The 27,198-nt window shown below is 36.0% G+C and overlaps 1 protein-coding gene and 1 pseudogene across 3 annotated transcripts in view; both read right to left on the bottom strand.

Moving 5' to 3' along the window:
* MARCHF6 (membrane associated ring-CH-type finger 6) overlaps nucleotides 1–27,198 on the bottom strand; it is an 85,883-nt gene that overhangs the window by 37,743 nt on the left and 20,942 nt on the right. For all 3 annotated transcript variants that reach the window (XM_077116854.1, XM_077116853.1, XM_077116852.1), the window contains exons 5-14: nucleotides 26,273–26,345; nucleotides 22,365–22,533; nucleotides 19,005–19,194; nucleotides 17,701–17,762; nucleotides 16,900–16,932; nucleotides 14,574–14,625; nucleotides 9,892–9,950; nucleotides 8,524–8,604; nucleotides 8,202–8,270; nucleotides 8,043–8,117 (exon numbers count right to left, since the gene is read on the bottom strand). In XM_077116854.1, coding sequence (XP_076972969.1) covers nucleotides 8,043–8,117; nucleotides 8,202–8,270; nucleotides 8,524–8,604; nucleotides 9,892–9,950; nucleotides 14,574–14,625; nucleotides 16,900–16,932; nucleotides 17,701–17,762; nucleotides 19,005–19,194; nucleotides 22,365–22,533; nucleotides 26,273–26,345 — 863 coding nt within the window. The remainder of the gene's footprint in view (nucleotides 1–8,042; nucleotides 8,118–8,201; nucleotides 8,271–8,523; nucleotides 8,605–9,891; nucleotides 9,951–14,573; nucleotides 14,626–16,899; nucleotides 16,933–17,700; nucleotides 17,763–19,004; nucleotides 19,195–22,364; nucleotides 22,534–26,272; nucleotides 26,346–27,198) is intronic.
* On the bottom strand, nucleotides 5–5,763 carry LOC143646347 (pre-mRNA-splicing factor CWC22 homolog pseudogene; annotated as a pseudogene).

The raw sequence follows: 27,198 nt of genomic DNA, 5'->3' as shown, positions 1-27,198 counted from the left end.
ATATCATAACATAAAGGTCAAGACATCTGTATCAAATATATATGCCAAATTACCATCTCTACTAAGATGTGAAAAATGATTAGGAATGTAAGTTACAATGTTCTAGGACTGCAGTTCTCATAATGCCATTTCATGGTGTTACAGAAGTACACAGAACATAAGATCAGATTGCATTTCAAAGATGTATAAACTATTTAGAAAAATTTTAAACATAAAACAAAAAAGAATGACAACTGATGTATAAGAACATTACTGATGCAGCTATTATGAAAGAAACATTTTTATTAAGGTAAGACATTTTCTCAGTTATAGGTCTCCTTTCATGAAAAGCATGAATAGTAAGGTATGAGGAAATGTTATCTCAGAGGCAAAGGCAGCTCTTCTACATATAAAATATTTCCAAAAAATCAAAAAAAGATCACCGACAGTCATTTAAGATTATAATCAAGACTGAGCATCTTAGTTAAAACAAATGGTTATACTTGAATTAGTATAAAACATGTTTTCTTATTAGTATATACAATGCTTTAGCATTACCATAAAATTAGAAAAGCAAACTGAGTGAGATAATTCTCCACTGGTTATCAGAAAGTCTCTAGTCAAAATACACTGGCATCAAATATTTATACAAGGGACTTCCAGTCAACCAAGAGAGTGTCATGAGACACTACAGGGAGCCATGAACCCCGAAAATCTTTGAAGTGGCAGAGCCACTTCCTCAAAACTCTGGAAAACAGTTAAAGGGTTGGAGTAAATGGGCAAGTGCCCAAGTAAGAAAATGCAGCTTTAAAAGCCGGAGGTACGAAAAGATGAAAGCAACCCAAGTGTCCTAATTATTTTGCTAATTTCTGTTTGGGGTAATGGAAAATTTGGGTAATGGATGGTGGTGATGATAGTGCAACACTGTAAATGTAATTAACACCACTGAATTACATATCTGAATGTGGCTAAAGGGGAAATTTTTGGTAGTATATATGTTACTAGAATTTAAAAAAAAAGATTGTACAACACAGCAAACTTTAATGTAAACTATGGATTATAATTACTAATATAACAATATCCTATCAATTGTAACAAAGGTATCACACTAATGAAAAATGTTAATAATGGGGATACATATATGGGAACTCTATTTTCTGCACGATTTTTCTGTAAACCTACAACTAATCTAATTTCAGGGGAAAAAAGGAAGAAGCAGCTGGAGAATAAGGCAGATCACCAAATGACAAGGACAAAGATGTAAGCAAAGGAATTCCAACCACTGTGGCTAGCAAGCATAAAAACACAACAGCTCCAGGAGAATGCATGGCCTGTCAACACCTTGACTTTGGACTTTCATCCTCCAAAACCAAAAACAAATAAATTCCTGTTGTTTAAGACAAAACAACAATAACAGTGGGAGAAGCTCATGATGCCCATCTGGTCCATTCTCCTATCCCATTCTTAGCGTGGTAGGGAGCCAGTCTATGCTTCCATGTAGGTCCCTAGCCTTATTCTACAGGGAACAGAGTAATCCCTATGCAAATACTGGGGTACCTGTTTGTAGGTGCCAAGAACAAACGAACTAGGAACTCCTCTCTGATTCACCCTCTGAGAACTTGTCCTGCAGGTAGAAGCAGCTTGTAGACAGCCAAAGTAGTATAAGAAACAATTAATTAAAAGGTTACCTGACCATTATGTGCAATTGTTGATCTTAAACCTAACATTAAGGAATAAAACAGAGCACCCAAGATGGAAGTCTATTTCACAGGGAATAAAGGATACATTCAAATTCCTAAGGAAATGAGCAAGCATAAGCACAGGACAAGACTAAGATAGGGTCAGAAAAGACAAAGGACCCTGCACTTCACATTCACCTTGGGCTGATCTTAATAGAAGGGCTAAACTCTAAAGGACCAGCACCAACCAACACAGTCAGTTTGCAAACACTGTAAAAGGTGTTCTTTGTATTCATCTGTTTGGCACTCGAGGAAATTTCTGTCATATTACTAAGTGAGCATAGAGACTAAATCTCAGAGTTTACACTTCCAACAGAATGATGCGTGAACAATATGAGAATCACAATGTGAGACAGAAAATTTTTTTTTCAATGGGGATTTATTAGTCTATAAATTTACAGTTTGAGGCCATGAGAATGTCCAAATTAAGGCACTGAGAGGAAGATACCTTTTCTGAGGAAAGGCTGCAGGCACCCAGAGTTCCTCTGTTACATGGGAAGGCACATGGCAATATCTGCTGGTTTCTCTCTCCTGGGTTCTAGTTTCAGTGGCTCTCTCAGTTCTGTGGGTCTTTGCTTAGTATCTCTGGGGAATTTCTCTCTAAGCTATCCTTGTGTTTCTGCCTTTTATCCTTTCACATGAAGGGCTCCAGCAAAGGATTAAGACCCACCATGAATGGACTGGGTCACATCCCAATGAAAACAGCCTAACCAAAAGGTGCCCCCCACAACAGGTCTGCCCCCACAAGAACGGATTAAAAGAACATGGTCTTCTCTGGGGGTACATAACAGATTTAAGCACATGCCTTCTTGAGGAGGGGGAACAGAGGAAAAAAAACGGTTCCCAGGCAGAATTTAAAGTCATTCCATTAGTCAGCCAAATTAGACTCGCTTTTTTCCAACAAAGCTTAACAGAAGACATACTGGTGAGCTAACAGTGAAATGGCAAAAGAATGAAATGCCACACAAAAGCTAAGTGTGGCATAGTGTGCACAAAAACTTTTGTGCTACCAATGAAACGGGCCCAAATTGGAACAGTAAGGCAAAAATGGTGAGACAGAAACTTTTTTTTTCCAATGAGTATTTGATCATTTTATTTACAAAAATAAGCAGGACTTAAATCCCTCTCTGATGAAATTTTTCTCTTCAAATAAGTTTACGTAGAGAGCCTTGAGATGTACCAATTATAAAAAAATGTTGAAATGAAGACATTTTTAAATTACAAAATACAAACCAGTACTTTATACAAGAATTCTCTATAAAGTTCATCGATCAGTGTAAATAATATTGTTTCAGCCAAATGTAAGGCATGTTCAGTTTATCTTATTTTGTAGGGTTATTTCTACTTTGTTGGAGACTTCATCTGTCCTGATTTTTCTTTGATTCTTTAGACTGTTCAGAGTATCTGCTAGATTTTTCCCATCGTCTCTCAGCGTCATTCTGATACCTATCTTCATTGTTTCTAGAGCCTGAATGTTTTCTATTTTTTTTCCTTGACGCTGATCTATCTTCTCTTCTAAAATTTTCACTGTCCTTACTTCGGTGTCTGTGTTTCTTATTTTCAGAAACAGAATTTCTTCTCTTTTCTTCTTTTTGGGATCACCATGCTCATTTTCAAAATCTATGTGCATTTCTTCATCTCTGTCATTCATAACTCTACTGTAACTATTTCACTCAGATGGCACCCTTCTGTTTGATGTATATTTTGTTGTGGGATCTCTCCAATTTAGATTCCTTGAATTTTGATCTCTGTGTTTTTCTGACCTTCTCTCTCTCTCAGTCCTTGTTTCCTGGTGCCTTTGTTCTGGTCTTCTTTCTTTTTATTTCTTATCATTTGTTGAACGTTTTCTGAGCAATTTATCTACTTCTTTATTTCTGCCTTTCTTTTGTGCCTGCTTTCTTATATCCTTAGCTGAGGCAGAACTATGACTACCGGTAGTTGAAGAATCACTCTCCCCACTGGAAGATTCTGAACTGCTTTCACTGCTGTCAGATTCAGAATCAGAAGAGTCAGATTCTGAAGAGGAAGACTCAGAAGAGGAAGAAGGGGAGGATTTATTTTGCTCGACATCTGGTTTCTGGGTAACGATGACCTTTGGTGTATTTTTGAGATGCTCACGTATTCATCCATTAAACCTCCAAGACCTATAGATGTAAAGAAGTTGATGGCAAACCAAGTATTTCTTGGATTATCTCGGAGTAATAATCCTTCAAAGAATGACTGTAGGTTTCATCCTTTAACCTTGCATTAAGTTTAGGAAGACCCGTGTATTCACACAGTTTCTGAAAAAATATTTTGAAAAAAATTCCACTGGATGATGTAGTGGTTTCTTCACTTAGCTTTATACATTCAAGAATACTTCATGGAAGTGAATCAGTGTATAAAAGGTGAGTAAACATCTTAGTAACATTTGTCAATTTGTTTGTTTTCAAGCGATGGATGGTGTCATACTATGCTTTGAATATACTTTCAAAAGATTCCATGTATTCTTTTTTTAGCATGCAAAAACGTCCTGCTAATAAGCCAAAAAATTTCTCCTGTGTTCTTTGTTGGGCACAGCAATCAATGAGCACATTCTTCAAAATCTAAACTTGACTGAACAGCAAGATAAATTGTGCGACAAAATGAAACCAGATTAATTTCTGTTTTGTCAAGAATAGTTACTTTTTGTCCTTCTTCATCTTCTTCTCCCTCTTCATCCTCCTCTTCCTCCTCTTCTTCACTATTTCCAGCATCCTGGTCTGTGTTTGAGTCACTGTCTCCTTCATCAAAAATTTCCTTCTTAATGGCTTTGTGCTTCTCTTTATTATCCATAAAATTAGGATCCATCTTGAAAACATTAAGAACATCTTCTGGATTATAATCATCCTCTAGAGGAAGCATATGGATGAACTGATCTTCTTCCATTAGATTAAGTCCCTCTAGGATAACAGGGTGGTCCTTGAATCCATCCTTACATACTGCAAACATCACTTCAGTCATATACTGAACTCTTTTGCCAATTTCAGACTCATGGAGAATGTTTCAAAGGCATTCAAATATAGCGTTAATTCCTCTTGGTGAGACTTCCGTTAATTTGAGGCCACATTCCTTGAGAAAACCAACAGCTACTTCAACACTATCATCTGTTGGTCTTTCCAGGAGCAAAGTGAGCATCTCTAAGTATAAAACTTCATGTGCCATATTTTGGTTAATAAGATGTGCTATGAATTTTGAAGCAGTCAAACAAAGTTGCTTATCATTTCTTTGATAGCCTTTTCGAAAATTAACAATTAACCTCTTGAGGATTAATTCTCCGATTTGTGGAAATTTTGAATTGATTAATTGCCACTAGTGCTGCACAAACATGGGTGAAGAATGAAGAAGCACTCTGTGTTTGCAGAACAGATCTGGACAACAGTCCTCTTCCTCTAACTATATTTTCTGGAAGAAGCTCTTGAATAATAATACCTGTATTAGAAATGCTGACTTTGTTGATAAGACCATTGATTGACTTCTTTAGGGCCTCCCAGCTCATCGTCTGGTAAGCTAAACTGTTTTTATCTGTTACCTGTTCTTGCATCATTCTGAGTTTTGCAGGAAGAATATATGCTCCACCAGTAAGGAGAGGATCCAGCTCATCTTTCTTCTTCTTTGCAGTAGGTTCATCCTGAGTAGAGGAACTCTGGGTTACTGATGGTTCTGGGCTTCTTCTCCCAGAAGATGGGGATTTCCGGGACCTTTTCCAGGCCATATCTCTTTTTCTTTTTCTTCGTTTTTCTCGATCTCTACTTCATGATTCCATGCCACTATCATAAGAATGTCCTCTTCTTGAGTGATCATGGTCTGACCTGCTATAATCAAAGTAATCTCTATCCTGGGGAGATCTTCCTTTTCTGCATTATTTTTGTATGTGCCACACTACTTTTCATTTTGTTGCCAGTTGACCCAATGAGTCAAATACTTTTTAAGCTGCTACAAATGGCAAGTACCCAATGGTCTGAATTTCTTGACAATTTACTCTTTCTGTCTGCAAATGTCACCTAGAGCTCCACCGTGCCGCCATTACACCAGATATACATCCAAGACAGAAATTTTAAAAAGGAATCAAATACAGTAACCAATACAAAAAATTCTCCAGGGGGTTTCAACAGCAGATTGGAGCTGGCAGAAAAAGAACCAGTGATCGCAAAGACAAGATAATCGAAATGACTCAGACTAAGGAGCAGAAGGTAAAAAGAATGAAAAAAACATGAAAAGTGCCTAAGAGACTCGTGGTACACCATGAAGCACTCCAAAATACACATTATGGGAATCCCAGAAGAAAAAAGAGAAAATGGCAGAAGGAATATTCAAAGAAATAATAGCAGAAAACTTTCCAAATTCAATAATATACATGAATATAAACAACCAAGAAATTAGTGACTCCTAAACAGGATAAACTTGAAGAGAACAAAGTCCTGGCACACAGTAGTCGAACTGTCAAATGCCAAGCACAAGAACAGAGTTCTGAAAGTTGCAAGAGAAAAACACATGTTATGCCAAAGGAGTACAATAAGATTAAGCCCCAATTTCTTATAGAAACCATGGAGGCAAGAAGGCAATGGGAAAAAATATTTAAAGTGCTGAAAGAAAACAACTGCCACCCAAGGATTTTATATACAATGAGACGCCTTCAAAAATAAGGGACAGATTAAGAAATTCCCAGATAAATGAAAGCTTAGGAAATTCATCACCACCAGACCTGTCCTAAATGTAATGCTATTCTTCAAATGAAAGGAAAGGAGACTAGACAGTGGATCAAATCAGCATAAAAAAATAAAAACCTCCAATAGAGGTGACCATGTGTGTAACTATAAATACCAGTTCTATTGCACTGTATTTTAATTCTTACATGTTCTAAATTGCAAATGCATTGAAAGTAATGGTAACTCTATGGTTATGGACATTACAGTGCATAAAGATACCTTTTATAAACAAGTAAAACAAAAAGGTGAGATGACAGAGGGTTATAGGAACAGGGTAGGTATATATGCTTTAAAAGTAAGTTGGCAGCAAATCCAATATGACTGTTATAGATTTAGAATGTTAATTTAAGCCCCATGGTAACCACAAAGAAAATATATGAAAAAATATCCAAAAAGACATGAGGGCAGGCAATGGTGGCTCAGTGGCAGAGTTTTCACCTGCCATGCCAGAGACCTGGGTTCGATTCCCAGTATCTGCCCATAAAAAAAGGAAAAAAAAACAAGAAATGAGGGGGCGGTGCAATGGTGGCTCAGTGGCAGAATTCTCACCTGCCATGCCAGAGACCTGGGTTTGTTTTCCCAGAGGCTGCCCATGACGGAAAAAAAAAAGGAGAAGGGACTCAAACTGGTATACTACATAAAATCCAATAAATGTGAAAGTCAGTATTAACAGAAGAACTGAGGAAGAAAAGGGAGTAAAACTCACAAAGACCAACAGCAAAATACAAAAGAAAGTTGTGCATTATCAGTAGTTACTTTAATGTGAATGGATTAAACTCTCCAGTCAAAAGGCACAGATTGGCAGAAAGGATAAAAAAGTATGACCTAACTGTATGCTGTTTACAAGAGACTCACCATAAATTCAAAGACACAATAAGTTGAAAAGTGAAAGAATGGAAAAAAATATAACATGCTGTGAATCTAATTAACACCACTGAATTATATATTTGAATGTGATTAAAAGGAGAAATTTTAGATCATCTGTTACCAGAATAATGATTTTTAAAAAACTGAAGGACTACACGACATGGTGACCCTTAATGTAAACTATGGACTATAATTTATAGCATAGTTATAATAATACTATTATGTTATATAGTATATATATAATATATACTATATAGTTATATAGTATATATATAATATATACTATATAGTTATATAGTATATATATAATATATACTATATAGTTATATAGTATATATAGTAATATAATAATATTATGTTATTATATTAACTGTTTCATCAATTGTAATACAAGGTACCACTCTCATACAAAGTCTTAATAACAGGGAAAACAGTTTGAGTGTGTGTGTGTGTGTATGTGTGTGTGTGTGTGCATGGGGAGTTGTTAAAAAGGAAGCTGTATTTTCTGTATGACTTTTCTGTAAACCTACAAGTTCTCTAATAAAAAATAAATATGCAAAAACTCTCACAGAAAAATTAGCAACATTAAGATTGCACAGTACTAAATTTTCAGAAATGACGAGCAAATTATTATCAAATATTTACTTTCTTTTAAAAGGAAAATGTCCTAAAAATCTGTTTTGGAGCCTTTAAAATTATTAGATTGTATTATAATGAATAATAAACTCACCAGGGAACAAATATCCAGCCACCAGCCGCAAATGAGAGGGAACACTCCAATTTCTACCACCACTAACAAAGACACCTTAAGTAAAAGTAAATTTAAGTTATCAATATCACCCAAATATAGAAGAAGCAGTTTCCAGTTGTAACTTAAAACAGGAATTACCTTTACAACAATATAGCAGACTCCCAGTAAACGGCGAGACCTATGAAATTTAACAAGAGTTGCCAAGCCCTACATCACCTAGTTAAGGAAAAACTAAGCATCTAAATGTACAATAAAACAAATTAAGCAATCGCTTAATACTTTTTGACAAACAGAATTAACTTACTTCAGAGTTTGTTTATTCTCACCTTACTACATATACTGCGATCTGCACTAAGAGAACAAGGAGACAAGAAACAATATTGTCATTATTGAATAATAACATTACTGAATAATGAATAATACCATTACTGAACAAATATGATGGTTCATAAAAGGATACGTGACAAATTATCAGTGTTATTGCTAAAAGTATATACCCAACTATAGTTGTGATTAGACCTTCAAAATGAGATGCTTGGACCTGGAAATAAGAAAAAAATAAATAAAATTTAATCTTACCCCCTTGCCCAGCTTTACCAAGGTATTAAACAATCCAAGATGACTGAAAGTGAACCACGCAGGCAATTTATGACTAGTATACGATCTAAAATCCCCTTTGGATAACATCTTTGCAAGCCAGACTCTCCAACTCTCCCAGACTGTTAATATGAAAGGGTAAAGAAAATAAAGAATAACATTTCATCCAAGAAGAGAAAAAAAAAAAAGTATGGTAAATTAAATTTTACAAAATTAAAGAGTTTTAATAAAATAGTCTATAGACGAACCCTGAAAGCAGGAGCCCTCTGCCTGGCACATCCTTCTTGTCATCTCATTTCTTACTATGAAAGTTAACTATTTAAATTTCCCTTGTTTTCCAGATCTGTTCCATTCCCAACTATAAGGAGTAAGAGTCTAGACAGTGACAAATATTGCCTGTCTGAAACTTCTTTGGATACTGAGTTTCCAACAACAAGTGGCGATATTTTAGAAAGACCAAATCTGTCAAAACATGTGTCTGATCACTGAAGTTCTATCTTTACAGGGTGAGAATCTGCATAAAGCTATATTAAATAATAAAATATCCTTCTGTCCTTTCAAAACACCAAATTTTGAAATTTGAGCACTGTCAGGATTCACATACACAAATTGAATAGAGGATTCCAAAAGTCCTTTCTTATGTAGTTTCTAAGGCCTCTAAAAGGTGGTAGTAGTAGCTGTCCAAGCAAATACTTATTTTTGTCTCTAAAATATACTGATAAAATGCCAAAATGAAAGCAAATGCTTTAGAAAACGCCATAGTTCATCATTCCAAAATAGTCTGCCCACTTTCTTCTACACTGATTGATACACTAATACATTTCAAAATTTGCTATGGTGCACCAGGGGCAAAGGGAGAGAAAGGTGCACTCAAGTTCATGGAAGAGGTCAAAAATAAGTCTTCTAGAGTGCATGGGTTGTTCAGTGGTAGAATGCTTGCCTTCCATGCAGGAGATCCAGGCCCAATTTCCAAACCATGCACTCAAAAATAAATAGATAAATAAAATAAGCCTTCTAGGAAAACCTAATTTCAGCATGTGTGCCTCCAGCCCACCCAAAGGCACAGAAGATGGTGCATTTGGGAATATTCAGAACATCTATTTGTTAGATGACAACAAGACCTTTTTAATTAAAAAAAAAGAAGAAGAGGAGGAAACTGTTGGGTTACCATGCCCTCTAGCACATATTAATTTTGGAGGTAACTAATGAAAGTTTGTAAAAGTATACTTACATGTTCCTCGAATCCCAAACCAACAAGGGAGAAATGACCAATGTGGTATGGGCAAAATGCTAAAAAGGGGGGGAAAACTCAGTGAGAACTTCGACATCAAAATAATGAACACTCCTAGTACCACAATCTCCCCTCCCTTCCCCCAGTAAAGGATCCTGGGCCCACAAGTTTCTGGGAAAATGTCACATCTCAAGACTGAGGCCAAAATAATGTAGCATTCGGGGCACTCTCTGTAACCAGAGAATAAGAAAGTTCTCAAAATCTAATAGGATTCATGTCAAAAGGACACAAACTTTTGTGAAGTGGGTCTCACAGACAAAAGAAAGGATATGATCATCAGAAAGAATCATGATCACAACTGATGGAAATACACTGGTTACATACTAACATACAAGCTCCAAATACTCCAAAGAAAAGGTCAAAATAACCACAAAAGGAAAAAAAGCAACATAACGGAAAACACTTTCATCACCAATGGAAGTAGTCAGTGTAACAATTCTTTACTCTGGAAACTGACAATGAGAGGGAAATAAATTAAGCATCCGTCTTCATCTTCCTGCACAATTTTAGGTTAACTAAATAGTTCTAGTTGAAAAGAGTAAGTTATTCTTTACAGAAGAAAGCCAACTTATAATGTAAAAAAATGACAGAATTTGAAAATCATAATTTTGCAATGCCTAATAAAGGCTCATCAAAGGATAATAAAATCATTAGCTGAAAGACTGATAGAATATTAAATAATTGCATGATACTAAAATACCACTCCCTTACCCCAGAGATTACTTTCTGATGGTAATGCAGAAAATGAAACCTAAAAATAAAGGCCTCAGGCTGTTATCACCTGAATCCATTGATAAAAGTAGATAATTAAACATTTTTTTCCTCTCATGCAATGCCATGTTAAAAGGCAAAGCATAATGATGAAGGACCTTGCCTCGTATGTACCTAATCTCAGTTTATGGGAACACCATAATTACATGGAATCTTGAATAGGGTGTGAGATCTTGTTGGTTTGTCCAGGTTAGTGTGATGCCCTGATACATCCAAGAGTATCTGGGAAAGAGAATTTTTAAAGTACCTGCAAAGTCCCCTCAGTGGATAGGAGTGAAAGAAGGAAAATTCAATTTCCCCATCTGGGGAATTCCTGATATTCTCGTAAGCAGTGGAGATAACCAAATCAATAGGCTAAGCCCTCAATCTTGGGGATGCCTCTATGAAACTTATTCCTGCAAAGGAGAAGCTAAGCTTACTTATAATTATGCCTAAGAGTTATCCCCAAAGAACTTCTTGTTGCTCACATGTGGCCTAAGGCAAATCAGGTGAAATCACTGCCCTCCCCACTACATAAGACATGACTCCCAGGGGTGTAAATCAGCCTGGGAACATGGGACAGGGCTCCAGGGTTGAGCTGGGACCCAGCATCATGGAACCGAGGTGGCCTTCTTGACCAATAAGGGGAAGAGACAAATGAGCAAAATAAAGTTTCAGTGGTTGAGAGATTTCAAACAGTCGAGAGGTTAACCTGGATATTATTCTTATGCATTACATAGATATCTCTTTTTAGTTTGTGGTGTATTGGAGTTATTGGAGGGAAGTACCTGAAATTGTTTCAGTGGCCCTGATTCTTTTTTTTTTTTTTTTTTTTTCATGGGCAGGCACCGGGAAAGGAACCTGGGTCTCTGGCATGACAGGTGAGAACTCTGCCTGCTGAGCCACGATGGCACGCCCAAGCCTTGATCCTTGAAGATGATTGTATAACTATTTGGTTTTGACACTGTGACCGTGTGATTGTGAAAACCTTGTGGCTGAAGATCCCTTTATTGAGGGTATGGACAGATGAGTAAAAAAATAAATAAATAATGCAGGGGGGAGGGTAAAAACTTGGGTAGACTGAAACTCCAATGGTCGATGAGAGGGAGGGTAAAGGGTATATATGTGTGAATTTTTTCTTTTTATTTCTTTTTCTGGAGTGATGCAAATGTTCTAAAAATGATCATAATGATGAAGGCACAACTATGTGATACACTGTGTACTATGTATGGACTGTGTGTGTGAAGATTTCTCAATAAAAACAGCCTTAAAAAAATGCACCTAATCAGGCTCTTAAATGTAACTTCCATTTTCAGAAAAATGTAGAAGACAAAATAATAAGGTAACAGACATCATGAGGAAACAAGCGGACAAATGTAGAATATGAGGTGCTATAAAGAGCAACTAACTCAATCTCTTCACAAAAATCCACGATTAAATGCAGGACGTGGGGGCAGGACAAAGAGAATTTTCTAGAGTAAAAGAAACTGAAGGCTTAAAAGTAATATATGGACCTTATCTGGATTCTGATTCAAACAAACCAACTATAAAATGACATTTTAAAACATATCCAGGAATTTCAAATATGATGGATCACTACAGGATATAAACCACACTCTTTTTTGTAAGGTGTAATACTATTGCAGCTATATGAAAATATCCTAAAAATATTTAAGAATTTTTCTGGTCTCTTTTCCTCAAAAGACTCTTTTGCCATGCTAAAATTTTACTTTATTCTTAATAGTAATATTTTAAAATATTATGTTTATGGTGAAAAATATACATATATGTAATATATATAATTAGAAAAAGGTCAGGGTCAGAGAGGAAAAGGAATCAATCATTAAGAGAGAAGTCAGAGTGACTCTATTACAGAACTGGTCTCTAAACCTTTTTAACTAAATATTTATTCCAATGGCAGAAAACTTTTTTGTACATGTACTCACAATACACTTAAATTTATTTATAAACTACATACATGCACTATATTACTAATATATTGTACTGTGAGTATTAAAAAGTACAACAAATCTCAAAAGGTTTAGGAAAAAACATGCAGAAATTTTCCCTAATTCACCCTCACTTCCCACTCTGAGTCACTCTGTGAGATGACTCAACCAGATCAGGGGAAAGTTCCAGCCTAGCAACATGTAAATAGTAACCCTGGGTGCCAGCTGAAACAAATGATTTCTAAACCATTACTCAGCAATTACTAGACAAGTATTCTAAAATTAAGGCTCATTCCTTTCTACTAGGAGACAGGAGCTTTGCAAAGATCTATTTCTGCAAAGTATATGATCAAAAAATGTAGTTGGAAAACTGTCGGTAAAGCAACCCATGCAGGAAAAAAACGTGTATGCTTAATTCCAATGGCTGCATTCATTTAAAAGGAAAAGTTAGTCCCTTTAAGGAAGAAAATTTCATGGGTCATTTCAAAAGATGGTAATTAATTAATGTACAGAGCTGCTTATTAAAGTTTACTAAGAACAAATTTTTTTCATAATATAGGCTTAAAGACTGCATTAGAAAAAAATTTACTTAGATGAGATCTGAATTACATAAATGAGAATTCTTAAAGGCGAATGAACTGTTTGTTCCATATCAAACAGTAATTTAGCATTTAGTATTTCTGCAAAAGCAAAAGAAAAGCAAAAGATTAAATTTTAGAGAACATTTTCTCTTTCAAAGAAAACTTGGGGTGACTTCAAAACTATTTTACACTCTACACATGAATTATTCCTTATATAAAATAAGTACAGACACACTTTCATTCTCACAATGAAGGGGAAACAAAGAATGAACCTCCTATGGAACTTTTCCAAGTTATTTTGTTTCAACAAGATACCTATAAATTTTTTTCCTTTTTTACAGAAAATACTTAGAAATATTTTATATTATAGTCAATCCAAACATTCAATGTATTTTGATCTTAAGGGCTTCCTGTTGAAGACAACTCCTTTCTAGGTTGCAGTGTCATCCCTAACACAGAAAGAGAAACTTGGAGTTTGATGGAAGAAGTCTGGGGAAGAAATGGTTACTACCATTCACTCAGCACAGCTAAGGGATGCCTCACAGGCACCCCACAAGGGATTTCTCAAAGGTCACCTCTTTGCATAGAGCTATGCAGCCTTAGGACTATCTATGAGACAAACACAAATCACAGCACAGCTAAACATATGACTGTCTGAAATTTCGCTCCTCCTCCTGTGAAAGATACAGAAACCAAGTTCTAAGACCTGGTGTACCTGGGTTAGTTTCCCTTATATCTCTCTCAAGTGAGAAAAACCTCTGTCAATTGTTCTCCTCAATCCTGATTCCCTTCCTGTAATTACTCCCAGTGGGAGGAACTCCTGTGTGTATGCAGTTGTGAGCATTTGGAAGTTGCTCTGCATGCAATGGAATTTGGTTCTAAGGGCAGTTCATACTTGGGAAAGGTTCACTGTCCTCCTTCAAGTCTGTAACTATCTCTGCCAACAGTTTTCAAGGCAGTCCCTGCCAAGGCATTGGTCAGGATTTTATCAAAGGGAAACAAGCTTGTCTGCCACAGGGAACAGGACACAGGTATAAAATACAGAGGTGGGATAGTATACGTTTCCAAGTCAATCTAAAATCAGCTTCTACAAAAAACACAGAAGCACCCAACAGAAGCAGAGAGGTGGAACTACAGTCTAGGTTGCTTTGGAAATAAAATACCTATGCATCTAAGGCCTTCCTATGGAGCATTCCTACCTATAACCATTATCAAGTATTCCTCACTATTCCTACATTAAAAAAAACAAAACAAAACCACAAAGCAAAAACCTTTAACAAGGCTCCTAAAAAACTAAATTCAACCATAATACCATTTTAAAAAAAGTATAAACGCCACTTACCAAAAACAAGAATGAACAGTGTATTTAAAGACACCACCCAGAAGACATGTTCCTAAAGGAGAAAAAACATTAATAAAACGCATTCAATTGATATTTGGTACATAGTTAATTGGACTACTCTACTTATTTAAATATAGGATTGAATTTTCTCTTTAAATTTTGACATTTCAATCTAAAAATTGTGTAACTTTTTTTCATTAGATAGCTCATAAAGCCAAACAATAAAACTCAAAAGTTAATAATGATATACACAGAAAATACAAAGAACCATATGAGCAACACAGTAATGTAAACTGCACAGTGCTTCCTTCAGCATCCACTGCGTGCTCTGTCCTGAACTCCCCCTGCAGCCTCGAGCCCTGCTGGGTACTCTTCTGGAGCACATGGCATAGACTTCTGAAAGTTCACTCACTGCTGTGCTGCTGCCCCTTTTGAAATGATCTCTTCTGGTCCTTCCTCTCCCTGGGGTGTCCTGACTTTCTCTGTTCCTATCACAGATCTTCATGGTTCCTGATTCATTCCCAGTTATATATTATCACTACCAAGATGACGGCCACAAAGCTATTCCTATAGGCAGGTCACCAGACTTCAGACAGGCTCCATGCTGACATGCATAATGCCCACACCCATGTATCCAGGCCACCACCGCTCCACCTCCATGCCCTAAGCAGATTAAATTATCTTTCGGGGTGGTATTTGGAGGGGCAGGGGAGAGGAAGGGGACTAACATGGTAAGATTTTCTTTGTAGAAGGAATATTCAGATCAGGTCCCTTAATATTTCCCAAATCCACCTGGAAAGAGTGGTGAACAGTTTGTCTAAAGAAGTGACTGCTATATCCCTACTCACCATGCTGGCTAATATCGCCTGAATTTTTTCAGCTTCTCTGCCTTAAGGGCTGCCAACCCATCCTTATCCTCAATCTTTCATACCTTAACCTCTAAGTTACCGTCTCTAAAAACTTCCTTCTGACAAACTCCTCTTCTGACCAAGAAAAACCTGATCAAGCCTCTTCTGTGCCCCAGACCCACTTCTTAGCAGTCTCGGTAACTCTAAACTTACTTGTACCCATGTTCATTTCCCTCTGGTAAACTATAAAGCACCTCTGAGAGAAGGGAAAATATTTTATTCATCTCTGAATCCCTCAGTAATTATTACAGTAGCTAGTATATGGTAGGTAATAGTTTTCAATGAAGGAATGAAGCCGTCCTGCAAAATGTTTTCTTTCAAAAAGTAGAGTGGGTTTGAGTCAACACCACTGTCTGAACTGTTTCTGCCACTCATTTATGAGTAGCTGATGAGGTAAGGGACTAAAATGAGTTATATGGGTAATAAATACTTATTATATAAAGGCCATGATCAAACTTTGACTAGGTCCTCACCAATATCCCATTACTACCAAACCATGAATTACTGCCAAATACATTCCTAAAAATCTTCACATTACTAATGTCAACTTTCCTTTCCTGGTTTACTTACCACTATGTTACACCCCAAGCAACTACCTAAAGTGACTCTTTTGAGAGGGCTTCCCAAAATGACTCTTTCTGCCTCCACTAGATGGGTACATGAAAGAACACAGGACCAAACCATGCTACAAGCACAAGGAAAGCCTGCCTGAGGAGGACACCTGCAGACAACAGAGGAGATTGATGTAAATTGCTTGCTCCTTGATGACACTGTTGAGCCTCTGGATTAAGCAACCCTCAAGCCCACCCCTTCTTTGGACCTCCTGTTGTGTTATTATTATAGGCAAATGTTTCTGCTACCTGTAGCCACAGTAATCTGGATGCTCTAAGCTACTTAAAATTTCCAAATGGTAAGCAAGGTTTTACACCGCAGGACCTAAATGCAGCATCATTTCTCCTTTAAAGAATGGCTTCTTCAAAGAACTGTTCCTGACCTTAGATATGTAATCTTTACTAATAAGGACAAATTTCCCAGCACGGGAGAGCTTCAGCAAACAGGAGATACCTAAGAGCAGCCCAGAACTCTCACTGTACACGTGGTACAAAGTTCCTTTGTTTCACTTACAGGCATGAAATGTGACATGGTAGATTCAAAATATGGCCAAGGTCTTCTTAACTACCATTAACTTTGCACTTCATTTTCTTTTCTAAAACTGAAATATTTAATATTTGTCCTTGAAATATTATTAGTTTTATGCTTTTCCAATATTTTCCATACAGTCTTCCAACATTTAAAGCAATCAAAAGCCAAAGGACATTCTGACCTTTAGTATAAAAGGCAGCACATACTGGAAATCTGAATTTATTGAATGATACAATAATAAAATAATTGTTATTAAATAGAATGAGTTTACTTACTAGAAAAACTAGTGATCCATCAAGTCCTAGCATCTAAAAATAATAATACATGTTAATTCAATATGTAACACAATTTTTAATTCTATTTATGAAAGGTTCACTTTCCTTTCGACAGTTTTAAATGCAGTCCTCACTCATTACTTTCCAATACTCTGCCTATGACTTTCAGAATAAAAATTCCTATCATGGCAGTTTTATATATTCTCTTTTTATTCCAGATCATATGATTACAAAATCTACAGAAAACCCCATTTTGGATTCAACTGTTACATCAGTCAAAATTTCATGAGCAAACTATTATTTTTGTCAATTGAAATACGAAAACATGATTCAAATTTAAATTTGTTACTTTTTCAAAAGTCCACAATTTCAGGTGATATATTCCCTGAGCGGAACAAGATTTGTATTAAAGGCAGAAAACAGAAAAACAGCCATTAATGAACTCCTTGCCATATTTTAAGTACTTTTACCCTAAATAGTACATCACAATTTTCTCTAGAAATTAAGAGTTCTGTCAACTAATCCCATCAAATATAACTTAGAAATGAGAGTACACATTTAAATACGACTAACTTCAAAATATAACTTAGGATTAAAACCATAAGATGCTAAATATAGATTTTTTTAAATTTTTTAACATTTTTTAATGAGAAATATATATACAAAAAAGCAATAAATTTCAAAGTAGTTATAAACAGACTTCAAAGTTTCATGTGGGTTACAGTTCCACAATTTCAGGTTTTTCCTTCTAGCTGCTCCAAGACACTAGAGACTAAAATGATTAATATAGTTGTTACTCACTCGCTCCCACGTAAGCTCTTCTGCAGCTCGGTCCCATTCTAAAGCATTCCAGTTCATGTCATCTGTAAGTATAATGACAGTTTAAAGATTCCTAATGGAACTTGAACTATAAATAGAAAATGGCACTCTTTAATTTGGTACTTTGGAAATGGATATTGAGAAGCTAACCACATTTAAAAATTTTCCCTACTGAGAATTTGCTTGTTAGGTAATAAACAAGAGAACAAATAAATAAGATGTTTCTATATTATGATAAAATGCTTGTAAAGAAATAAGCATGGTTATATAAAAGGAATTCAATAGCTCTGAGTTAAGATGAGATACAGAAGAGGTGTGGAGTTAGGATTTTACTTTAGTATAGTGGGAAAATCATCACAACATTTGAAAGGCAAGAGAGTAACATGACTACTATGTAGGGAATAACATAGTAGGGCCAGAACGGAAGGAGGGAGACGAGGGAGGAGCTGCTGACTTAGACTAAGGGAGAGACTCAATGTCCTGGAACTGAGGAAGTAGCAGACCCTACCCTCAGCACCTTGAAACAGGCAGCCACCTCTCCTGGGAAAGAAAGGCTTCTTGCCTCCATTACACAATTGACTTTTTTTCATTCTTCAGGTGTCAGCTGAAATATAACTTACTCTTATCTAATGGGAAAACTTTATTTAAAATAGGTCTTTCCCCAACATCATCCTCAGTGCTACCTGTGCAACTAAGTGTACTCATAAATTTGGTCACCTGGGTCTCTCCTACTTCTTCACTAGACCAGAAACTCAATGAGGGCAGGAGCCTTATCTTTTGCTACCTACGGCTGGTTAGTAGGCCCGGTCTTGGTTCTTAAAGCACATTCTGAAGTCACAGTCCTAGAAAATGAGAAACTGTTTTCTTTAGCTGGTACCTACCCTGAAGTATGCACTTCAAGAATTCTTCTTTGATATTAAATACTGTACTGACTCAAAGGAAACAGAAAGGGAGAAGCTAACAATTAAGGTAAAGCTGTATCAAATTCCTTGAAGAAAAGGAAGATCTATTCCAACTCACAAATAATTTCCTCCAATCTGCCCTATAAAAGTTTCATAAAAAGTAGGATTTTAAAACACAAACTGTAACCTGCTTCATACAAAAAAAATTCTATATTTATACATTTATATATAGTCATTAGTTCAAGTTTTCCAAAATAAAGTAAAAACAGGTTAGAAATAGAATTTAAAATCCATTAAAATTTGAAAATCCAGTCTTTTTTGTCCAGTGCAAGCTGGGACTGGAGTCACCATCCAGAAAAGTGAGGACACACAAGCAGCGATTACCCTGGGCCCCATTATTCGCATCTGCTGCATCTTCAATGCCTGCATCATCTTCTTCCTCATTGTCTTCCTCCTCCTCTTCTGCCTGATCATCCTGAGCATCAGGGTTTTCCCCTACCACTGCATTTTCAGCTGGTGGATTAGCAGGCTGATCAGGGGCAATATTTTCGGCACCATTTCCTCCTGCAGGAGCCTAGAATAAGAGCCCAGAAATTTAGCTAACTTGTCTCGATTTTTCTCTACAGCCAAACCATGCTCCTCCCCTCAAAATGCAAAACAAGCCAACAAACAAAAACCCTTCCAAAAGTCAAAAAAAATACCTCTCAAAGTTACCTCTTCCGTATGTATTGGATTTCGGATCAACTTGACATATAAGGATTAATTTATTAAAATTACCTTCAGATTATATATATTCATTCAATATAATTTAGGAGTTTAACATTTCACAAAGCATTAATAGGGTGGATTTATAAAACTGTCTATCTTGAGTATTTCATTCTGTAATCATTTATAAGATCTGTCTTTACTAACTGCTACTTTATACGTATATAAATAAAACTTAATTCATGGTTTCAGGTGAACACTTAAAGGAAAGCTTTCTAATTTCCATTCAGTATTAAGAAGGTATATGTGGCTGTACCAGTTCCCAAATGCATCTTCCTATTGCTGTTCCTACCAAATGCAAAACACAATTGTAGCTAATTAAAATACTCAATTCTCATGCGGCTAATGAGGAATCTAAAAGAACTGCATTAAGTGCTTCAATAATAAAAGCTTAAAATTTAAGAGTATCATTTCTTATAGTCACATTGCATATGTGTGCTTTTCAAAGAGCATGAAAGAATAATGTGAAGTTGTACTCTTAATTCTGTAGAGAAAAAAAGATACAGCAAAATTTTATGAAATCTCTCAGAGTAATCTGGGCAGAGAATAAAAGTCCCCTTAGGGAAGAAGGGGGAAAATATTAAACTCCTCCACCTGGGAAATTACTACTAATTCTTGCAAGCAGTGGCAATAACCAATTTAACAGGCCAAGCCCTCAATCTTGGGGTGTATCCCTATGCAACTTACTCCTGCAAAGGGGACACTAAGCCTACTTATAATTATGCCTAAGAGTCACCACCCCCAGAGAGCCTCTTCTGTTGCTCAGATGTGGCTCTTCTCTTTAAGCCAACTCAGCAGGTAAACTCACTGCCCTCCCCTCTACATGGGACATGACTCCCAGGGGTATAAATCTCCCTGGCAACATGGGACAGGACTCCCAGGATAATCTGGGACTCACTGTCATGGGATTAAGAAGGCTTTCTTGACCAAAAGGAAGAGGAGAAAAATGAGACAAAATAAAGTTTCAGTGGCTGAGAGATTTCAAACAGAATCAAGAGGTTATCCTGGACGTTATCCTTATGTATTACATAGCTCTCCCTTTTTAGTTTATGGTGTATTGGAGTGGCTAGAGGGAAGTATCTGAAACTGCTGAACTGTATTCCAGTAGCCTTGATTCTTTTTTTTAAAATTTTTTTATTAATTTTTTTTAAAAAATGTAACAAACAAAAACATTCCTAACATATCATTCCATTCTACACATATAATCAGTAATTCACAATATTATCACATAGTTGCATATTCATCATCATGATCATTTCTTAGAACAGTTCCATCAATTCAGAAAAAGAAAAAGACAACAGAAAAAAACATACATACCATCATACCATACCTCTTACCCTCCCTCTCATTGATCACTAGCATTTCAATCTACTAAATTTATTTTAACATTTGTTCCCTCAATTATTTATTTTTATTCCATATGTTTTACTCATCTGTTGATAAGGTAGATAAAAGGAGCATCAGACACAAGGTTTTCACAGTCACATTGTGAAAGCTATATCATTATACAATCATCTTCAAGAAACATGGCTACTGGAACACAGTTCTACATTTTCAGGCGGTTCCCTCCAGGCTCTCCATTACATCTTGACTAACAAGGTGATATCTAAATTTAATGCATAAGAGTAACCTCCAGGATAACCCCTCGACTCTGTTTGAAATCTCTCAGCCATTGACACTTTATTTTGTCTCATTTCACTCTTCTCCCTTTTGGTTGAGAAGGTTTTCTCAATCCCTTGATGCTAAGTCTCAGCTCATTCTAGGATTTCTGTCCCACATTGCCAGGAAGGTCCACACCCCTGGGAGGCATGTCCCACGTAGTACCCTTGATTTTTGAAGACAATTGTATAACCATACGGATTTTACAATGTGACCATGTGGTTGTGAAAAGCTTGTGGCTGACGATTCCTTTATCCAGGGTATAGACAGATGAGCAAAAAAATAATTAAATAATGGGGATGGAGATAAGGGGCAAAAAAAAAAAAACATTGGGTACCTTACAATATTAGTGCTCAATGAGAGGGAAGGGTAAGGGGTATGGGATACATTTTCTTTTCTTTATTTCTTTTTCTGGGAGTGATGCAAATGTTCTAAAAATGATCACGGTGATGAACAAAACTTTGTGATGATAACAATAAAACTGAATGTGGTGATGAACTACATGATGATACTGAACCTTCAATTGTGTACTCTGAATGGATTATATGCTGTGTGACTATATCTCAATAAACTGCATTTTTAAAAATTTGACAAAATCTAACATAGAGACAAAAGAAGGTTCTTGAAAGGAAAATTAAGTCATTAAGTATAACTGTATTTCAGTCAATTTTTCATGGTAAAATTTTGACATGTTAATTGTTTTCACATGCAAGTAGCTTACTTATTGACATTTTCAGGCCCTTTAATTTCTCAATAAGCAAAACCCTAAATATTTTTGATATCCCCTTTCTCCATGCCATTCGCAAATGGTCTTGTGTCTAACTATATCATCGCTCATCAACAGAAAATAAAACTGCATAAGATTGTATCAACAATGTCCCAATTTTTCTAATTTTGGAAAAGTTCCCACTCAAAAGCAACAAAACTGTCACTTTAAATATGAAAAAACTGATACAGACAATAGGTAGCCTTCTTAATATTATGCACATGTCAGAAGCATATCCAGGAAATTTGCATCTTAACTTCCAAGTTAGAGCTAAGAGATTATGAAGGTAAAAAATAAAAGAACATTTTAGTATACGCCCTAATTTTATTTCCAATTCCCCTAAAAGACAAAGATACAAGAGCATTCTTTAGACTTTCCACATCTCCCTTAAACTTCTCCCAAACCTTTCCACTGTCCTGCCTTGCAACAGCAAAAGTACATTCATGAGGGACATAAAAGTCAAGAGTTCAGTCTTAATGAATGGCAATAACTCCCATGCCCTAGCCAATTAAAATCAATTTGCCCATGCGTGTGAGGACAGCGGTGAGAATTACCTCATTTTGGTGATGCCCAGCAGCATTGAAGGGTGGAGCAGCATGCTCCAACCAAATCGGTGCTCCTCCATGGACTATCTGTTCTCGCAACCACACCAGACTGATGAATGCACAAAGCGTGCATGTTACCACAAAACAACCCTGCAAACAATCTGCCAATAAATTTTCCCTATTAAAAAAAAATTACATAATTACTCCCAAGAACACTTAAAACCAAGAAACCAAAGTTAACATTTCAATTTACACTAAAAACTCAAAAAGAACACACAAAATCATAATTTCCTGGGTGAAGTATCCGTTTCTTACGAATTACTCTGATGATAGTGGACCTCTATATATTATAAGTTGACCAAATATATATGTATTATACTACACATAGAGCAACTTCAGAACCATGTAGAAATTAGCTATTCATAGCCTCTCTTTTGAACATTGCTGAAAAACAGGAAGGCTGCAAGCAAAGAAGACAAAGCAGCAAAACACTCAACAAATTCTGCCTAGCCCTCCCTAAGAACTTTCTTTTCCTCATTTTATACACAATTTTAGCAAACGTTGTTAGTGATGCCTGAGCCTACACAAAAGAAAAAACCCCAGCAAATCAGAAAAGGGAGAAACACCTCCAAAGACAGGGATGATAAAAATGGAGGCTAATATTTCATACGTGACATTAAACAAAAGTCTATAAATAAAATTCAGAAAAATTAAACTTGGAAAACAGATCAAGGTTTTGATGCTAATTGGACATATAACAAAAGTAATTCATTCCCTCAAAAATTCCAGATAAGAAAAAAAAATCCATATACGTAAAGTATGGATTTTGTATGTGAACTACTTTCATTTTTGGAAATACATGAATAATTATAATACTGAAAAAACAGCTTGTATTTTTCTTCTCTGAAGAGGCTTATCCATCCCTAGTCCATGTCTATGATTTCAGGGTAGCTCTAGAATCTTGATAATCCTTGGAAAATCAAGTATTATAATGGAAAGACAACTTCTTCCACGGAAAACCTAAGGAAGGATCAATATGGAAGACCTCAGCCTAGTAGTTCAAACTTAACTTCAATGATTCATCGCCTAAGAAGATATCACCTGGAATATCTCCTAATCAAAAGGGGACTCATAACCAGTCCTTGCTAAAGAATTCTCCAGGTCATTAAAACACTCCCTTCTTGACTCCTTCTTTGCCATCAGCAGAAGGAATTATTGCTTGTCATAGATTTTAAATGGTCACAAACTCATTGTAGAATCTCTTCTGGCATGTCCCCTTCAATCTGGGCTGGCCCTGAGAGTGAATGACAAGAAGTGATGGCCCACAAGTTTCTCAAAAGGCCTTCCAAGTTCCCTTTCCTGCTCTTTTAGAATGTGTCCTAGCACCACTATGAAAAAAAGTCCCAGCTAGCCTTCTGGAAGATAAGAGGCCAGGCAGAGGAGAACCAACACACCCAGACAAAGCCAACAGAGACCATCCAGCCTATCCAAACTGTCAAATGGCTGCAGTCACACAAGTGACCTAGGAAGACAAACAGATGAACTTAGTTGAGCCCAGCCTATTGCTGACACTAAGAAATATGAAGAAATAAAATGGTTGTTGTTTGAAGCCACCAGGTTTTTGGAATAGTTTATTTTGTAGCAATGGAAAACTAACATGCTACATTTAGAGATCACCTGAAGAACTCAGATAAAGTCTGTAGTAGTTGCTAAGATAAAAGAAAAATTTTTTTCTGTAGATAAAATGAAAAACAGATGACTGAAAAAAAGAAGTTTAAATAGTTACAAGCGCTTTTGGAGAAACTGGATCTATTCTTCAAATTATAGAAGGCTACATAGAACAACAAACAAGGCCACAATTACAATTTCTTTTGCATATTCTCAGAATGCCTTGTACATTCGTGTAGTTTTAATGAGTAGTATGTTAAAGACAATTCAAGAGGCCTATAAACCAATTAGGTCACAGAAAAAGAAAGACTGCCAACACAGGGCAAGCTACAGCTCTGAACTTCAGTGACAATTTTGCTATACTTTATATCGTAATTAAAATTTGCATAAAAGGTTGATGATTTGCCCAAGATCTCCCCAAAACTTGCAGATGCAGGGAATTTTTAATTCCAAGCCCAGGGTTCCTCCATTACAACTAGCTTCCTCAATGCATGACATATGTGATTCAAATTGAAAAATAAAACAGACAATTCAACATTCCACGAACAAGAAGTAAAGGTAGGTAAACAAGTAGAGTACTTCCTTGTTTGTCTAGCATTATAACTGCTATGGTTTTCATAAAAGCCTGCAGTTCACATAGCCAAAGCCTACCAAATTAAGCTTTGATAAACATAAACATATTTAGTCATTTAAAAGAGAAACTGTTAAAGAAGTCCTATTTCTCTGCTTTATAAATAGCACAGATGGAAACTCAATGTACCTTTTATAGACAACCATATACTGCCTGCTACAGTATACTCTCAAAGCTACAGTGATACACAGAATTTCAACCTTGAACTAAATGGAATAAGAATGCCCTTTTTTAAATGACTCTGTTTTAGTTTTAAAGGTGATAAAACACAACTTCCACCACTCTTAGCAGTCACCCCTTGCTTTTTTCTGACTTCCCTCCTATTTCTAATACTCTTCTTTGTTTCTTATACAGTTACCTAAATTAAAACTTAAGTTGAACTGTCAAATACAAAGACATACTGAATGGCAGGTAAGCCATATAAGTTTGATTTTTCTTGCTTCTATACCAAGATTCTGTTCTAGAGGGCTGATGTAAAAACCTGACATCCAGAAATCTGAAATTCAGAAATAAGAAAGTCATCCTAATTTGCCTTCTATTGCACCATGTGGCATAAAATGAGTGTGTCAAGTTACTGCTTTCTCCTTTCTGACATGTCTCCAGCCATTAAGGTCCAATTTTCAAGGTCCTTGTCTACTTCTAAACATTGCTTTATACACACTGTTATTCAATAATGAAACCAAAAAATGCTTCTATAACGTAAATAAGGTTCATCTTGAAAAGTGTTAAAAATTTTACCTATGCCCTAAATTACCAAGGAAAATAAGGTATCCAAAATAAGGTAATTGCAGATACTTCAATGTTTCTAATCATTTTTTGGGCAGGATTCAAAATACTGACGCAGTCACAAGAGACCTAAAAAACCTCTTCCCTGCTTCCTTGTCTATCAGAAATTTAACATGCTCTGTTCCTCTTCTCTACCGCCATTTGACTTATTTTTATGGTAACATGCTCTGATTGCTTCTGCTCCACAAGTCTTACGTTGTTCTTTGTCTTTACTGATATAGGGATCAGAAACCAAAAGTCAGCTAGACACAAGGAAAAATTAGCAAATATGGGTGCACTTTTGCAGTCTTAATATTCTAATGATTCTTGACATGGTTAATCATTTACAACATTTCTAATTCTGACAAAAACAAAACACGTTGATGTTTTTCCCAAGAAAATGTAATTACAATGCATATATCAAATTAAGATACAGTAAAAAAATAATAATAAAGTACCAAATAAGATTTTAGAGTCCATTCTAATAATCACAAGAAACATTTAAAAAAAATTAAGTTTAAGTATATTATAAATACTATTTAACACATTTAAATGAACACTCAGCATATGAAAGTAATAGTATATACACCTTGTACGGCATAAAAGCCTATTTATTTAACCAGTCATCCTACCACTGAAACAGTCCTTTAAAACAGGTATATTTTAAAAACAACATGATACATATGCATCAACTACTTTTAGAATAGTTCTTTTAGAATAAGAGACGTAAAATGTTGTTTGCTCTCTGAACAGGAGAATTTTCAAATTTTAACAAAAATAAATGGGTGTGTGTGGGGGAGTAATCATCAATTATATCATGCAATTTTTTATTGTCACAAAGGTCAATACTCACGTGGACAGCATGTCCAGTGGCAGTGTCAGTAGTGAGCTCACAGAGCCAGTAAACAAGCACTTGTAGATGCGGCCTGTCAAAAAAGGGCATGATGGCATACAATCACAGCTCTCACCATGAACTCACACAGTCAATCAAAAACACAAAGGTAAACAGAACACAATGAATGATGTTGAAACAAACTTTAAGTCACTACAAATCCGATACTCAAAATACCGTTTAAAGAGAACATGGTCAAGCATAAAAAGTATTAATGAAGAATAAATGTTATACAATAATGTTAGTTTAAATTCTATCCAGATTTACCTGCTTGTTTTTATTGAACAAGCTCAGAAGTTTGAAAAGATAAAACAACCTAAAGCAGAGATCTCCAAAATTACAAAAAGGAGAATTTTTATACTCTAAAATTTGAAAACCCATTAAGTCTGCACTTGTAAATAAAGAGTTTGAATTCTAGAGTAGACATTATTGAAGGTATGAGGATTTTTCAATAGAGTGACATGCTCTAATACCATGAGTAGTAACCTAACAACCAATTTTTAAAAAGCAAAGATTCAGGGGGTACAAGGATAGTTCAGTGGTACAATTCTTGCCTGCCATGCAGGAGACCCATGGTACTTTCCCAATCTCTCACCGAAAAAATTTTTCTTCAATATATAGTGCTGCAATAACAGGACAGTCACATGTAAAAAAATGTGACCCCCACCATACAGCACACACAGAAAAAAAGGGTGTATAGGTGGTTCAGTGACAGAATGCTCACCTTCCATGCAGGAGACCCCAGTTCAATTCCCAGACCATGCATACACACACCCCCAACCCCCCCCCAAAAAAAAACAGTTCACGGGTTCTCAAAGAGGTAAAATCTTAAACGCAATCATGAGGAAAAAGCATAAAGTATGAATCAACGCATTTCCATCCCCATA

Source organism: Tamandua tetradactyla, chromosome 9 (genome assembly GCF_023851605.1).
Source record: "Tamandua tetradactyla isolate mTamTet1 chromosome 9, mTamTet1.pri, whole genome shotgun sequence".
Lineage (NCBI taxonomy): Eukaryota > Metazoa > Chordata > Mammalia > Pilosa > Myrmecophagidae > Tamandua > Tamandua tetradactyla.
Note: the sequence above shows the minus strand (reverse complement) of the source record. Positions and strands in the feature narration are given on the sequence as shown.